This window comes from Ornithorhynchus anatinus, chromosome 3, assembly GCF_004115215.2.
Source record: "Ornithorhynchus anatinus isolate Pmale09 chromosome 3, mOrnAna1.pri.v4, whole genome shotgun sequence".
NCBI lineage: Eukaryota > Metazoa > Chordata > Mammalia > Monotremata > Ornithorhynchidae > Ornithorhynchus > Ornithorhynchus anatinus.
The window spans coordinates 32,331,988-32,348,597 of record NC_041730.1 but is presented as its reverse complement, the minus strand read 5'-3'; the positions used below and the strand labels follow the sequence as shown (position 1 = coordinate 32,348,597).

The 16,610-nt window shown below is 39.2% G+C and overlaps 1 protein-coding gene across 4 annotated transcripts in view; it reads left to right on the top strand.

Annotated features, from left to right (window-relative positions):
- Positions 1 to 16,610, top strand: part of ANO1 (anoctamin 1) — a 171,749-nt gene that overhangs the window by 116,918 nt on the left and 38,221 nt on the right. For all 4 annotated transcript variants that reach the window (XM_029060991.2, XM_029060992.2, XM_029060993.2 and 1 more), the window contains 3 exons: positions 6,826 to 6,890; positions 8,125 to 8,259; positions 11,411 to 11,571. In XM_029060991.2, coding sequence (XP_028916824.1) covers positions 6,826 to 6,890; positions 8,125 to 8,259; positions 11,411 to 11,571 — 361 coding nt within the window. The remainder of the gene's footprint in view (positions 1 to 6,825; positions 6,891 to 8,124; positions 8,260 to 11,410; positions 11,572 to 16,610) is intronic.

Sequence of the window (16,610 nt, the reverse complement as noted above, 5' to 3'; positions counted from 1 at the left end):
CACTTAATTTATTCTAAGAGAAGTGCCGCGGCTCTAAATGCCTTCCCCTCTCCCATTGCTGTTTGCTTGGGCGTGGCAGATGGTAGTGGTGGCTTGAAGACTGGAAGGAGTAAGGAATGTACTCTCTCAGGACTAACATTCTAAGTCCTGGAGCTAGAGATGCCAAGGCTCTGCCCACAACGACAGAACTTTCCTGTGCACAAATCATGCCCTGTCTTCCACTTTGGGGAAGGGATCATTCATGGTTATTAATTACTTGGCAATTGTAATTCATTGAGCAAGACTGAGAAGAATGCCCTTGTTCATCAAAAACGCAGTTAAGTTTCTGTTTAAATATCAGTTAAAGTGATTTTCAGGTATTGATTACACCATGCCTCTCAGGCCTCTGAAGAAGAAGGTCAGTGCTAGTGCAGGAACAAGCTCAGAAAGTTTATGATCACAGTTGGAGTCTTTTGTGATTTAGGTTGGAAAGAGAATTTGAGATTCCAACCTTCATGAAATAAGGTTACTGGGGCCCCTGGCCCTTCCGGTTGCAGCCTCCTGGTTTGACTAGCATTAGGTACAATGTATAGTGGAGTTAATCCCACCTTCTCCATACATACTTTGCATTTAGCTTACAGAAAGACAGGTTACCCATTCAGAGTACAATAATTACAGCATAGAACAAAATCTACTGCTTCTATCCTAACAGCTGCAAACCAACTTCATTTCTCTACTTGCTAGTAGAAGGAGACTATAAATTCATTGTGTGCTGGGAATGTGTTTGTTTATATTGTTGTGTTGTACTGTCCCAAATGCTTAGTACAGTATTCTGCACACACTAAGCACTCAGTAATAAAATTGATTGAAATAATGTTCAAATTCAGCATGGCTCAGTCAGTTAATCATATTTATTAAGCACTTACTGAGTGCTAACTGTACTAAATGCTTGGGAGAGTACAACACAGCAATATAACAGACACATTCCCTGCCCACAATGAGCTGAGTCTAGAGGAAGCTAATAGCCTAGAGGGCAGAGTAGTTACATAGAAAATTTTGGGATTGGGCTATCAACTAAATATTTCCCTACAAAGCAGAATCACCCCCTCTCCTGCCACTGAACATTCCCAGAAACCACATTGTGACAGCATGGATGGAATCTAGCTTTTCATTCATTCATTCAATTGTATTTATTGAGCGCTTACTGTGTGCAGAGCACTGTACTAAACAATTGGAACTGTGAGCCCATTATTGGGCAGGGATTGTCTCTATCACCGAATTGTACATTCCAAGCGTTTAGTACAGTGCTCTGCACATAGTAAGCATTCAATAAATACTATTGAATGAATGAATGTACAATTCAGCAACAGAGACAATCCCTGCCCAACAAGGGGCTCACAGCTTTTATTTCAAAGAGGGTTACCCTAAAAGCTGGAAAGAGAGAATGAAAATACAAAATGTCTGACTCATCTGACCCATGGAGAGCCAAGATTAGAACCCATGACTTAGGGGTTATGGGTTCTAATCCCAGCTCCTCCACTTGTCAGCTATGTGACTTTGGGCAAGACACTTCACTTTTTGGAGCCTCAGTTACCTCATTAGTAAAATGGGGAGTAAGACTGTGAGTCTCAAGTGGGACAATCTGATTACTCTGTATCTACCCCAGTGCTTAGAACAATGCTCAGCAAGTAGTAAGCGCTTAACAAATACCAATATTATTATTATTAGTGGAAAGAGCTAAGATCTATCAGTCAGAGGACCTGAGTTCTAATCCTAGCTCTGACACTCATCTGCTATGTGACCTTAGGCGAGTCACCTAACTGCTCTATGCCTCAGTTATCTCATCTTTAAAATGGGGATTAAGACTGGGAAGCCCCATGTGGGACAGGGACTGTGTCTAACCCAGTTATCTTGTATCTACCCCAGTGCTTAGAACAGTGCCTGGCACATAGTAAGCACTTAATATGATTTTTTAAAAAGGCAACATATCTGACCCAGAATATTTATTACTTCAGTGTAAAGTACTTTAACCTATTATCAATCTTACCTAAATAGTACCTCGACTAAGTTGGGGAAATCAAAGCACCAATTTATCAGAGAGCCAGCACTAGGCAATTAGGTCATTTTTGTTTCACGAAGTCTGCAACACATGTCCATGTCTTACATAACAAAGAATAATAATAATAATAATGTTGGTATTTGTTAAGCGCTTACTGTGTGCCGAGCACTGTTCTAAGCGCTGGGGTAGACATAGGGGAATCAGGTTGTCCCACGTGGGGCTCACAGTCTTAATCCCCATTTTACAGATGAGGGAACTGAGGCACAAAGAAGTTAAGTGACTTGCCCACAGTCACACAGCCGACAAGTGGCAGAGCTGGGATTCGAACTCATGAGCCCTGACTCCAAAGCCCGTGCTCTTTCCACTGAGCCACGCTGCTTCTCTAAAGAGAAGCTTCTCTAAAGAATGCTGAACTGATTTCAGAAGGGTTATTCAGCAAATTTACTTCTGTTCCAGTTATGAGACTGGTCTGTATTAGGTGGTTTTTTATTTTTTTCTGAGGAATATAAATGATCAGAATTTTTTAGATTTCAATTTCCAGCTCTTTAATAATCATAGTTTGCCAACAACTTAACCATGATCTTTAACTTTATGTGAAAAAAATCGTAGCCTTTGTTTTCAGTGGAATTGATTTTTCCTTGTTTCCTTGTTCCTAAAACACAAATGACAAAGGGATGCTGTTGATTTTGTGGAAAGCCTTACTATACTGTTTCAGAGTTTTGTTCTATGCTGATCATTTTGCGTTTGAATCAATTAGAAGGAGGTTTGTCTCAAAACAGAGTAAATATGTCTATAAAAGCTTAAACATTCACACCCCAAAATCCATAGTTGTCAACCTGCCCATATGAGACTCTTCTTTACCTTATAATTATCAGCGTTTGCCTTTTGATGAAATACAGCATTGATTGATGCTACTACTGGCATACAGTCAAACAAATCACATCTATCAAATTCCACTGTAGAAGGAGCTCTTTGTGGATAAGGAGCTGGTGGACTCTGATACACATTTGTGAGTCAGTGGACATGTTTGCACGAGGCAAACAAGTGAATCTTCTAAGAGCATTGTTTTTTTAGTTTCTACTTAGGAAATGCCTAGCATTGGGCATCAATCAATGGTATTTATTGAGTGCTTACTGTGTGCAGATCACTGTACCAAGTGCTTGGAAGAGCATTATAGAACAGAGTTGGTCGACTGTTTCCCTGCCCACAATGTAAGGTGACTCGGGAATATGCTTCCCAGATAAAGCTGATGTTTTGGGAGCTGTGTACCAATAGCCTTGCCTCCGAGGCCCCCCAAGGATTCCTATGGCATCATGCCTGCCCGATTGACTACCTCTCAGACTTTTTCACCTGTTTCCATCTTTGTCCTAATGTCCTCCTGCTGCCAGGGAAGTACTACAGAAATCAAAACCCCATGAAATAGAGGGGCAGCATAGCCTAGTGGAAAAAGCACAGGGCTGGGAGTCAGAGGACCTGGGTTCTAATACCATATCTGCCGTGTGCCTGCTGTGTGACTTTGGACAAGTCACTTAACTTCTCTGTCCCTCAGTTACCTCATCTGGAAAATGGGGATTCAATACTTGTTCTCCTTCCTTCGTTAGACTGGGAGCCTGTTGTGGGACAGGGACTGAGTCGACCTGATAGTCTTTTATCTTCCCCAGTGCTTAGAATAGTGTTTGACACATAGTAAGCACTTAACAAATACCACAACTAAATGGGTAATGAAAGCAAAGATATAGGCAGAGCATTTAATCTTTTTAGCAAGATTGCCTGGTTACCATTTACTAAAACAGTGAAAGACATTTTCTATGGTATTTGTTAATTGCTTTCTCTGTGTCAAACACTATTCTAAGTGCTGGAATGGATACAAGTAAATTAGGTTGGACACAAATCCCTGCCCTGCATGAGGCTCAATCAATCAATAAATCAATCAGTCATGTTTACTGAGTGCTAACTATGTGCAGGGCACTGTACTAAATGCTTGGAGATTACAACACAGTAATATCACAGACACATTCCCTGTCCAGAGTGAATTTACTATCTAGAAGGTGTGACAGGCATTAATATAAATAAATTATGGGTATATACATAAGTGTTGTGGGACTTGGCGGCAGGAAGGGGGTGAATAAAGGGAGCAAGTTAGGACAATGTGAAAGGGAGTGGGAAAAGAGGAGTTTGAGGGCTTAGTCAGGGAAGCCCTCTTGGAGGAGTTGTGCCTTCAATAAGGCTTTGAAGGTAGTGAGATTAATTGTCTGTTGTATATAAAAAGGAAGGGCATTCCAGGCCAGAGGCAGGATATGTACAGGAAGTTGGTGGCAAGGTAGACTGTAAACTCGTTGTGGGAAAGGAATGTGTCTGTTTATTGTTATATTGTAGTCTCCCAAGTGCTTAGTACAGTGCTCCGCACACAGTAAGCGCTTAATAAATACAATTGAATGAATGGAGAAGGAGAAGCATTGCAAATCAAAGGAAATAGTTTATAATCCTGGTGGCACTAAGCCCTAAGATGCAATTTTTTTAATGATGATTTGTATTGAAATGTTATCAAGAACCACCAAGAGTAATGTTAATCTGGTGAACACAACAGGCAATCAGGAATGAACCTTGAGGTGAGAACCTCATAGGTCTTTAGTACCAACAATAAATGGTGAGCCATAAAGATGATGAAGAAAAGGAGTATTTGGAAAACGCAACTTTGTTTGATTAAAAGTGGTACTCATTCTGTTTGTGCTACAGAAAAATTGCGGACTTGGAATTTGATTTTCAACCACCTTTTGGTCTTGCTTCATGCAGACTTTTCCTTGTGTATGCCAAGCAGTAGTTGCAAATTCCACCTTATACAAATACTATGTGCTTGGGAGGGTACAATAGAATTAATATACTTGATCCCTGCCCTCAAGGAGCCTATGCTGTAGCAGGAGAGATAGAGACTAAGATAAAATACAGATAGGAGGAAGTTTTAGAATATGAAGATATGCAAATACATCCTACAGGGTGATTGTATATAAGTGTTTAGGTGGCATGGAAGTGTTGAAATGGCAACTGAGGGAGTGAAAGAGGGGTGATTAAAATTTAATCAGGGAAAGCCTCCTGGAAGAGATATGATTTCAGAAAGGGTTTGAAGATGAGGAGAACCATGGTCTGTTGGATGGAAAATGGCAGGGAGGAAGGTGGGCATAAACAATTTTTCAGCAGTGGAGAGAGATGAGAATTGAGGCACTGTGTTTAGATTAGATTAAAAGAAATGAAGAGAGAGCTTGAGGTGTAATGGGAGAAGAGGTCCGATTGAGTACCTTAAAGCTAACAGTTAGGAGTTTCTGTTTAATGCAGAGAACAATAGAAAATAACTGAAGGTTTCTGAGGAGTGTACCTTTCAGAAAAATGATCCAGACAGCAGAGTGAAGTAATGGACTTCTCATTTCCTACACCTTAGGTGACTTTTTTGCCCATGGAACTTGCCTTTTCTCAAAACTATATTACATCTCTGCATAGAAAAATTTAAATATTTAGAGCAAATATTTAGACCCTGACTACTCTACTTAAATTATCAGAATTCAAGTCTATACACATATCTCATGCCTCTGATAAATCTTGTGTTTAAAGTTGCCTTTCTTTGTAGTGTTAGACCTGCAACCACTGGGTCTTTACTATCACCTTCAACTCTGCTGAGAGTTCAAAGTAATTTGAAACTGTTTGGGTGTCTGGGAAGCTTCCAGGCCTTATTAATCAGTTTGGGTTTCTATAATAAATTTTTTAGTGCCCAAATTTATAATGGAGTGTAGGATTAAATGTTAGCAGCAGATGTTACCACAAATAGAGTGGCACATATGCCCTTTGTTGTTGTCAGCTACTGAGAAATTTCACACTCCTGTTCATGTAATACAAAGACTAAGTTAAGAGACTGTGGGTTGAAGAAGAATCCTTAATTCTCCGACCGCATCCATTGGTCAAAACCCACAGAAGGAAGAGACTGAATTACAGGATTAAGGAAGTTTCCTTTGCACAGAATCTGCAGGCATGTACAGGTTCTTTCATTAGATTAATCAGATGCTCTGAATTAAGCCTGAGGGATAACCCTTCTGCGTGCATGAATATGTGTGTATTTGCTCATTTGTTTTCTTATGAAGGGTAATAAATAATACCACTCAGCTCCCGAGATAAAAGGAGAGTTTCCTTTTCATTAGAATCTAAAAAGTTTGCTATTGGCATTTACAAGCTCAGTCAAGAATGGAAACCAAAATGTCAGTTAAGTAGATTGGCAACTGCTTCTGTAAAGAATTGATAATTAGAGTCTTTATTAAAGACCCTTAATGGAGTCAAATTCAGAGTAAAAGGGACAAGAATTCTCAAGGAACAAATCATTTTAGAAATATTTCTAATTAAATCACAGATACCTAGTATGAGCAATTTTTTCAGATATGTAGCTATTGAAGCATCAGGTCAATCATTTAATATGTCTTATCCTGGCTCTGCCACGTGTCCACTATGTAATCTTGGGCAAGACACTTAACATCTCTGTGCCTCAGTTTTCCTATCTGTAAATTGGGGATTAAATCCTACTCCCACTTACTTAAACTGCTAGCCCAGTATGGGACAGGGACTGTGCCAACCTGTTCAACTTATATCTACCCCAGTGTTTAGAACAGGGTTTGGAAAAGGGTAAGTACTTAACAAGTATGGTAATAATAATTATTATTATTATATGTCATGGGAGTCTGTGTTTGCAGTGAAATATGTTGTAGGAATAGACAATAGTCTTATTATCATTTTCTATTTTTGCTTTTCAGCTCCTTTGTGAGGAATGGGCAAGCTATGGGGTCTTCTATAAATATCAGCCCATCGATCTGGTCAGGTGAGGTGAACTAAAAGGTGCAATCATCTGCATTCTTCTGCCTTTCAGCTAACATTAGAGCTTCTAAGAAGCTATTCCCCAGCAACAGATAGTGATACACTGCCACATTTGCAAAAAAAAAGTACAAATTTAATATGGAAAGTGCTGTTCCAGATTGTCATTTGGGACTTTTATTCAGCCTTGTAATCTTTCAGGTTACATGGGTATTTATAGCTAGGCAGACCCACTAGCACTGAGCGAGTCTAAGCTAGTCATTGTTTCAGGTTGCACAATGAAAATGGGTAAACATTCCTTGCAAAGGAAAACTCTAGGGAAAGATGCTCTGCATTCTAGTCCCTTCCAGTCTTCCTCAACTTCTTTCTAATTTTTGAATCCTAAGAGCTTTGTCTGTAATATTTTATGCATGTAGGGTAGGTTGCAGTATCAGAGGAAGCAAGAACAGTTTTCTTGGGATGGAAGCATGAGTCTGTGGTAAGCTCAGTTCTGTTGCCCCTGGAGCAGGGAATTTTCTGTAGCAATGACATTGGTGTGAGACTGGAGAGACAGACTGGGAATAGAGAGGACTTCTCGCAATTATGCAGGAGTATTTGAGGCACATGTTGGCCCATGAAAATGAAGACAAATTAAGTCACAAAAGATTTTTAGTGTGAGAGATGATCTTCCTGGAACCTCCTTGTGTAACTTCATTCATTCAAACTAATTTTCAAAGTTAATTCTTCCTAGTAAAGTAGATGTTCCTGCTCCTTTTAGGTATGAATATTAAGCACTGTTATTTCTGCTCAGAGTTTAAAAAAAAAGTTTCTTTGTAGTTTTCTCCCTGGGAATCTGTGTCTCTCGGGAGAATATTTGCTGCAGGTGACTATGTGAGTTCTGTCACCCTGTGCTGGAAGCTGGAAAAGGGGATAGTATTTTATACAAGGGAAAACAAGCAAGCAGAGTTTGGAAATGGGGAAGGGATGATGCAAATTCTTTAGGCTAGGCTCAATCAATCAAATTAATTGAGCACTTACTGTGTGCAGAGCATTGTACTAAGCACTTGGGAGAGTATAATAATAGAATTGGTAGACACATTCCCTGCCCACAAGGAGCTTCCAGTCTAGAGGGGATCCTAATGAATTTTAATACTCATAGTTATTTCAAAGTCACTTGCCAGTTCAACTTTTAACATTTTTGTTTGGAATTGATGTTGTTTAGAAGAAAGCATTTTTAATTTTTTTCCCTCACCCAATTTCAGGAAGTATTTTGGAGAGAAGATAGGACTGTATTTTGCCTGGCTGGGGGTATATACCCAAATGCTCATCCCAGCTTCGGTCGTCGGGATTATTGTGTTCCTGTATGGTTGTGTTACCGTTGATGAGAACATACCAAGGTAAATTAATTTTTAAAAATATTTCATTTTTGAAAAGCATTCTACTCCTTTTCTTGACATGTTCTTGTCTGAAGATAAAGAATGCAACCAATATGCAATGTCTTCCCCTTTTTTTGCTGCCACCAGTATGCTTTGAATATGCCTATCAACCATCAGCCTTGTCTTTCTGACCATTGTAGCTGAGAATCCTCTGATGAAGCAAACATTCAGGGACCTAAGTATTTAAATCAAGCATCAGAAATTTTCCATAGCCACTTCAATGGCTTTATGGGCAACAAAGTGCCATTATTTAGTGGGCAGATTATTTTATAGTAAATTAGGACAATGCTAATCCCCCAGAAAAATACAAAAGTCAAGTATTAAAAGATAATGAGGTCTTAAGTGTTCTGTGTACTATCAAAACTTTAAGAAAATCTGTGCTCAATCCTGAGTAGTCCTGACTTAAAAACCTGTCTTACAAAATTATGTAGATGAAACTATAGAGGTGAGAGAGGACACACATATTTCATATGTAAATATGCATGGTGTAATTTACTTTTGAATTAAAAGGTGTTCATTATGAATATTTTTACAGGCTGAATAACTAAATGAAAGTTTTGCTTCTTGGGGTGATGGAACTAAATGCTTAGAGGAAAATTCAATGAGAAACAGTTTAACAAATGGAATGTAATATTTTAAAATTGTATAAAATTCTGTATACATATAGCAATAAAATTCTTTGTTACTCTTCCGATATGACACTCTTCCGATGTGACACTCTTATTCTACAAATTCTATCAGAAGTCTAAGTAGAAAGTAATGCATATGCAACCCTATTAAGAAAGAACAAATCAAAATGCCAGATTTCTACAATAGTGAATAACCAGGGGTTAGTAAAAACTATGTTTTCAATATAATTGAGGTATCCTGTCCATAGTGATTGCAGGGAATACATTGGTTCAGATAAGACTGAGACTTCTTCTCATGCCATAAAGAAAACTTGGATCTAGGCCACTTGACCTTCATCATCCATACTAATTGTATGAGAAAGCCACAGACAACAGACCGAGTTCAGTTAAAAGACTCCTTTAAAGACTTATCAGCTACTTGTGGCTTAAATACTCCTTCCTTTTATATGAGTCACCCTTCTTGAACTACAACCCCATCCTGTACCATTGCACAGTTTCAACACTAAGGAACAAGTTGGAGGGAAAGAACAAACAGAAGGTTAAAGAATTAATTCCCGAGGCAGTCAGGACTGTATTCACTCACTCATTCATTCATTCAATCATATTTATTGAGGGTTTACTATGTGCAAAGTATTGAACTAAGCTCATGGGAGAATACAATGTAACAATCAACAGACACAGTCCCCATCCCACAATGAGCTTGCAGTCGAGAGGGGGAGGAAAACATTAATATGAAGAAATAAAGAAATTACAGATATGAAAGTGCTGTGGTTAACCAAAGCCCACACATGGAGCTGGTATGTCCAGCAGATACCCCTCTCATGATTCATGATGCAGATGACATCATGAATAGCGCTGCCTCATGACTTAGAGCTACTTCTTTGGGAAGAACACCATCTTCATAATGCTTCAGGCAGTGGGCTTACTGGCTAAATCAAAAAGACACAGGACCTTGTAGGTCAGCCAAGACTTCCCTAAACTCTAGGGTGAAGCTCCGTTAGCCCTTGTATAAGTCCCTTGACCTAGTGGATAGAGCATGGAGTCAGAAGGACCAGGGTTCTAATGGCAGCTCTGCCACTTGCCTGTTCTTTGACTTTGGGAAAGTCACTTCACTTCTCTTTGCCTCAGTTACTTCATCTGTAAAATGAGGATTAAGACTATGAGCCTTATGTGGGACATGGACTGCGTCCAACCTGATTAGCTTGTATCTACCCCAGTGCTTAGTTCAATGCCTGGCACATAGTAAGTGCTTAATAAATGCCATAAATACAAAAACAAACAGTGGGTTGTGGTTTAAGAGGAATGGTGCCTGCAGCTTCCAGCAGCAAAACAATATTGCTACACCGCAGAGCCACAAGTTGGCTGATTGTCCAATGGCCTTAGCAGGGGTGTTAGGTAACTACTATGAACTCTTTCCCTCTTCATATCTAATGATCAGTCAATTATTGAACATCTACTGTGTACCAAGCATTGTGCTAAGCATGTGGGAGAATATAATTATTAAAAATGATCCTTGCCCTCAAGGAGCTTACAATCTAGGAGACCACTGTTTGCCCCATCTTCCAAGTCCTGTAGAAACTTCTCCAGAAAGCCTTTCTCAATACATTTCTAACCTCTCCTATTTGCCCTCCCTCTGTGTAGCCTATGCACTTGGATCTGTACTACTTAAGCTCTTGATATTCACCCCACCACCCAGTCCTACGACACTTATGTACATATCCTTATACTCTGTCATTTCCTCTATCTGTAATTTATTTTAATGTCCATCTCCCCCTCTAGACTGTAAGCTCCTTGGGGACAGGAATCATGTCTACCAACTCTGTCATATTGTACTCCCCAAGCACTTATTTTAGTGTGTGCTTCCTCGACTAGGTTGTAAACTCCTCAAGGACAGGGATTGCATTTACTAATTCTATTATACTCTCCCAAGCACTTAATTCAGGGTTGTGTACACAGTTGGCACTCAATAAACTTGATTGACCAAAAATAATAATAGTAGTGGGAGTAGTATTAAATGCTTATATGCCAAGTTCTCTGCTAAATACTGGAATAATCAGTGATTTACTCTACTTACTCCACTTCTGAACCACAGGGCCCTGGCACTACTCTGAGAGTTTGGCCCAGAACTAAGGTGTCTCTGGTCTAAACTTTAGTGCAGGTCTTCCCTCCTCACCTTGGAAACCATTGGGGTTGTGATGGGGGAGTTCAGGCACTTTGAATGGAATCAAAATCAGTCAGAAGTCCTGGGAGCCTCCGAACAGACAACTACCCAGGCCATAATGGTCCCACTCCAACCTCTTGGTTTAGTTATTCCCCTGGGTCAACTAATGTGAACCTCCTAAATTGGCTGAAATGGTCTCTCATTCCACAGTGCGTGAACAAACCCTCCGTGCTAAAAAAACAACTGGGCACCAGGCCTGCAGATTTGACCTGAGGTCAGAAAGCATCAAACTACTTTGTATTTTCTACTTTGTTTCTTCCAGCATGGAAATGTGTGACCAGAGACACAATATTACCATGTGCCCCTTGTGTGACAAGACATGTACTTACTGGAAAATGAGCTCAGCTTGTGCCACTGCCAGAGCAAGTCACCTCTTCGATAACCCAGCAACTGTCTTTTTCTCCGTCTTCATGGCCCTATGGGGTAAGGATGTTTTCAACTATGTATTTCACTTCCTTCAAAAGTACCAACAAAAAGTCCATCTAAGTATAGGGCTGGGGTTGTTTTGGGTCTTGGATCCTTGGTTTTTGTCTTTGTCCATGAAATTAAAAAAACGCACAGAGTATCTTGAATTTTAAAATTGAGAGAATAAAATGAAATAGGTAATAACTTGCTTTTCCATTGCAGGTTCTTATTGCTAGGTTCTCATTCAGGTTAGTTCTCTGCCAACCAAACTTTGTGGCAAAGCCAAGACATACAAATTAGAAATCTGAAGTGAGATATGTTACTCTTTAAAGAGAGAATATGAGCAGTCATATCTCAAACTAGTCAAGTATCTAATACAATACTTGATCCTTAAGTATTTTCTGATGAACTAACAACTTCAGGTGAACATAGATAGATATCTCCTTTATATTCTCTCAGAGATGGTATTCTGTACAATATCACCAAACAACCAGTTTACAGACCTCAGTTCCAGAAAGAGAGGACAGGTACCAAAGTATCACAAGAATTCTTATTCTTAGAATAGGATCCAGGTAAAAATGTTCAATTAAATTACATAAGAGCAATAGTTCTGAAAGTAAGAATCATCTATTTAATTCTAAAAAGTACAGTAGACAGAATTGCAGTTTTCAGTATTTCTTGTTCCCAAATCAAGTGTACACATTGTTACCAGTACCTTGAAAAATAGGAATTAAAACTAAACCACTACTGAAAGTAGCAATTTAATGCCTCAAGCTTCCTGACCCAATTGTAGATAACATTGTTTTCATTCAAGAGGTACATTGCTGCAGTATATGGTTAAGTGCCAGAATGATTGCTCCTCTTAAGTCACTAATTGATAAAATATTTTTTAAATAGAATATATATTTGGAAAGCAAATATTATACCTAGAGTGAGGCTGAAACTAATTTTTAAATGGTTATGCATATATTTGAGGACAGGTAAAAGAGAGGTAAATGCAACTGCAAACATTAGAGATGATCCATTATTTTGAACACCTACTCCTCTTGTCGCCTTTAACAATGAAAATGAAATAAGTGGAATAGACTGACTTTTTTATGGGAATTATCGAGTTCCACATAAACTGACCTATAATGGCCTTTCAGTTCAGTATATGTAGTCTGGGATGTTTCTGTTGAGTAAGTTGGTAGTTTGTGAAAGCTCTCTTTCTTAATATAGGTTAATATACCTCACTTTGGTTCTTTTAACTGAGTACACTAAGTAGCATTAAGGCTAATCAGTAATGTTTGTTGAGCAGTTACTGTGTGCAGAGCACTGTTCTAAGCACTTGAAAGAGTGCAATAAAGTAAGAAGACATGATCCCTTCCCTCAAGTAGTTTACAATCTAGCAAACAAAAAAAAAGACACAAACATAAATTATATGTGGGAGGGTAAGCCTGTTGTGGGTAGAGAATGTTTCTACCAACTCTGTTATATTGTACTCTCCCAAATGCTTAGTACAGTGCTCTGCATACAATAAGCACTCAGTAAATATGACTGGGGGAGCAAAAGAGTATAAAGATATAGATAAATGCTATGAAGGGGATGAGGGAGTGTGGTAAAGTAGGATAATTAAACCCAGGTCCACCTATGGCTGATTGGCCTTATCCAACAAATATTCACTACAGTAAGGCAACTGTAGAGTAGAGTAAAGCAACACAAACCCATTTAGCCAGAAAACTAAGTCCATTTAAGTATACTTCTGATCTTCAAAAATTCAACATTTTAATTCTGTGGGGTGATTGTGATTATCTTGAAGGTGATTTGTTGGTTTTTTTTAAAGTCAAAGCCCCTGTGAACTTATTCACAAAATGTGTAAATCTGAGTTGTGGTCTGGGTATACCATGCCTGAACATTCTGGAGTTACAAGTGCAAATTTGGAAAAGGACTTCGTCTTTTCATAGGAAAATAATACAATTAGTCACAGGAGTAAGTTAGATTGGGTTTAAAAGGTAAGGATTTATAGTCTCTTCTTTAACTTTAAACTTTCATGGGAACTTTGGAGAGAGATGTCCTTTTAGATTATGAGCCTTCCAGGTACAAGGACCATCTAATTCCCACCTGTGTATTCTTTTCCAGATCTTAGTACAGTGCCTTACACACAGTAAGCTCTTGATTGATACTGTAACTACTATGACTTTAATCATCCTAAACCCAAATTTTCAAACGCCATTGTGAAACCTTGGACAGCCAGGTCTGAATGTGCAAACCAAAACTCTCTTTGGGATGTTACTTATTTAGTCAATGAGTATAGAGTTCGGTTCTCGTCATAAACATCTTTTTAAGGTGTTCTTGTGTAATGGAATAAAACATTTATAGAGGATAATACTATACTTAGACTGCTCTCAATCCTGGTTAGATAAGCAAATAAAATCGTTTGTGGTCAAATAGTGGTGGTAATAATGCCTCAGCTGAAATCAGTGCCATCTACACTGTGAATCAGCTGAAATCAATGTGGTCTGCATTATGCATCAGTTGAAATCAAACCACCTGGTCTATGAATAAAGAGCGGTTCTTTTTTTTTAACCCATTTTAACTTTCAGGTTTCAGATTTTTTCCCCATTTCTGTACCTCACTTATCCTGTAGATAGAGGCTGGAGAGGACTAGATACACGTTGAGGGTGGCACTGGAGGTAAGAAAGAAATCTTGAGACTAGGGCAGATGGGATGATTTATGGGATGTTGGAACAAAAGCCTGTGATAAATAGATGAGAGGAGACTTACAACCAACTCCATTGCTCTTCCCCATAACCCCTCGACCTCAGAGCATCTCACACTAAACTCTGTCTTTCCTTGCCATGAAGGAATCCAAGCCCCTTGGAGCCCTCATTTGACCATTTCCTTGGGGAAAATTAGGAGTTCTGAAAAACTAATAGTTTAGTTATTACAAAAACTCAAGTATTGCCTCTCATACTCCAGGATTATGGTGCTATTTCTCATGCCCTTTGGATGGTGTTGGTCTTTATTGCTGTTAAAGCAGTTGAAAGACACCCAAGAAAACAGACCAATAAATTCTTTGCATATTACTTACAACAATCTAGATCCTCAGAGATAGCTGGTGACACCCTGCAAGATTTGCAGTCTGACTACATACCCGCTATGTGTTCCCTTGTAGGTTTTTTTATGGTATTCGTTAAGCCCTTACTATGTGCAGGCACTGTACTAAGCCCTGGGGTAGATAAAAGCTGTCCCCCATCCCTTTACCACCCCAGCATCTCACTCAGCCTTAGCTCTCTGGTGATTCACTGGGGGAGGCAGTGGCTCCCTTGGGCACATGACCCAAACAATTGGCCCAGTTGGCCCTAACGCAGGACCAGTTCTGCCTCTGACTCCCAGGTGGGACTTTACCCACTACACTATCCTGTCTATAAACAAGCAGGCATTCAAGGTAATGACCAGTAAGAAGCTAGTCTTTGTATGGTTTTATTCTATCTGGAGACTGTTTTTATTTCCTAAAGAGGATGTTGCTGGCACCTTTGAAAAATCTCAGTTGTCTTTAAATGGCCATTATAGGAGGTTTCTAACCGATGGAAATAATTTATACTTATAAAAAGTCTTGCATTTCCCTCCTGCAAAGAAACACTTTGTCTTTCATTTTCTACTTCTCCAATTACATGCCCAGCATTGTAAGAGATTGTTCCCAGGGGAAATAGAGAGGGCAAGGGAATGTCAGGATTAAGAAATAAAATATTTCAAGCTATAATTACCGTATTTCCATCTTAGAACACTAGAGCTACAAAAGGTCTTCAGTGATACGTGTTGGGTGGGATCTTTGGTAAACACTAAAAGTTGGATACCAGTCATTTCAAGGGAGATAATTCTTTGAGAAGTGAATTAGTATATGTTTTTCTTCTTTCCTCCCTTGTGCTTTTTATAGGATTACGGGATGCCTTGGTAAGGCTTGCTGGACACATCTGTTAGTATTCAGTTCAGAACAAGTCTCTTGGGGTTAGGGTTTCTCTGTAGAATTGCTTCCACCACAATTACTTATATGCCATGTGGACCTGGGCTGTTCCTGTGTCTCCTCTGAGAACCAGAAGTCCTCAAGGCAGAGTGACAGAAATGATGGTTGTTTGTTGCAAAGTGAAGATATGAGAGTTGCTATCCTGAAGCTTCCTGGTTTACCCTCAAATTCTCTCCTGCAGTTCCCCTAGCACCACCTTTCTAGAGCACACACAGAATTTCTGTCACTCCCAAGACTCAGATGAAACTACAGCAATTCAATTCTAACTTAGAGCAAAGTGTTGTGGGTAAACAAAAGATAAAATCAAGATTCAAAGCCTACACTATTCTCTTTATGCTAATATAGCCAAGCACTGTCATTTATTTTAATGTCTCCCACTCCAGACTATAAACTCTTTGTACACAGGAAATGTGTCTACTAACTCCATTATACTATCTCAAGCACTTAATACAGCACTCTACACCCTGGAAGCATTCAATAGACGTCATCCCATCCATCCCAAGAATCCTTCCTTTCTGTTTTTCTCAAACAAAAATCCAGTAGTTTTTTTTTTCCTGGGAAATGTACTAGAATACTATAGCACATGGGTGTGATAATCAAGCCTGGACCTTGACTGCCTCAGTCTTTCTCCAGAAATTCTGCCTCTCCACAGGCTTTGAGAGAGTGTACCTACACAATTGCTTCAAATCTTTCATTCATTCATTCATTCATTCATTCATTCATTCATTCAACCGTATTTATTGAGTGTTTACTGCTTGCAGAGCACTGTATTAAGTGCTTGGAAAATACAATTCAGCTATAAAGAGAGACAAACCCTGCCCACAATATGCTGTCCTTATGGACCTGACACAATGCTGCATCCTAACAATCTTTAGGTGTCCCCAAAGCTGATTAATATTGATGCCTGACCTCTCTCTTCCAACTGCCCTTTCTTTTTTCTGGGAAACACGGAAGTGTCAACTGAGTTTGGTGGCATGTACACATTACACACAGAATTCAACTCTGAGAGTTATGTAGGGATGTGTTTTTTAAGCAGGCACTTCCTTCTCTCCTG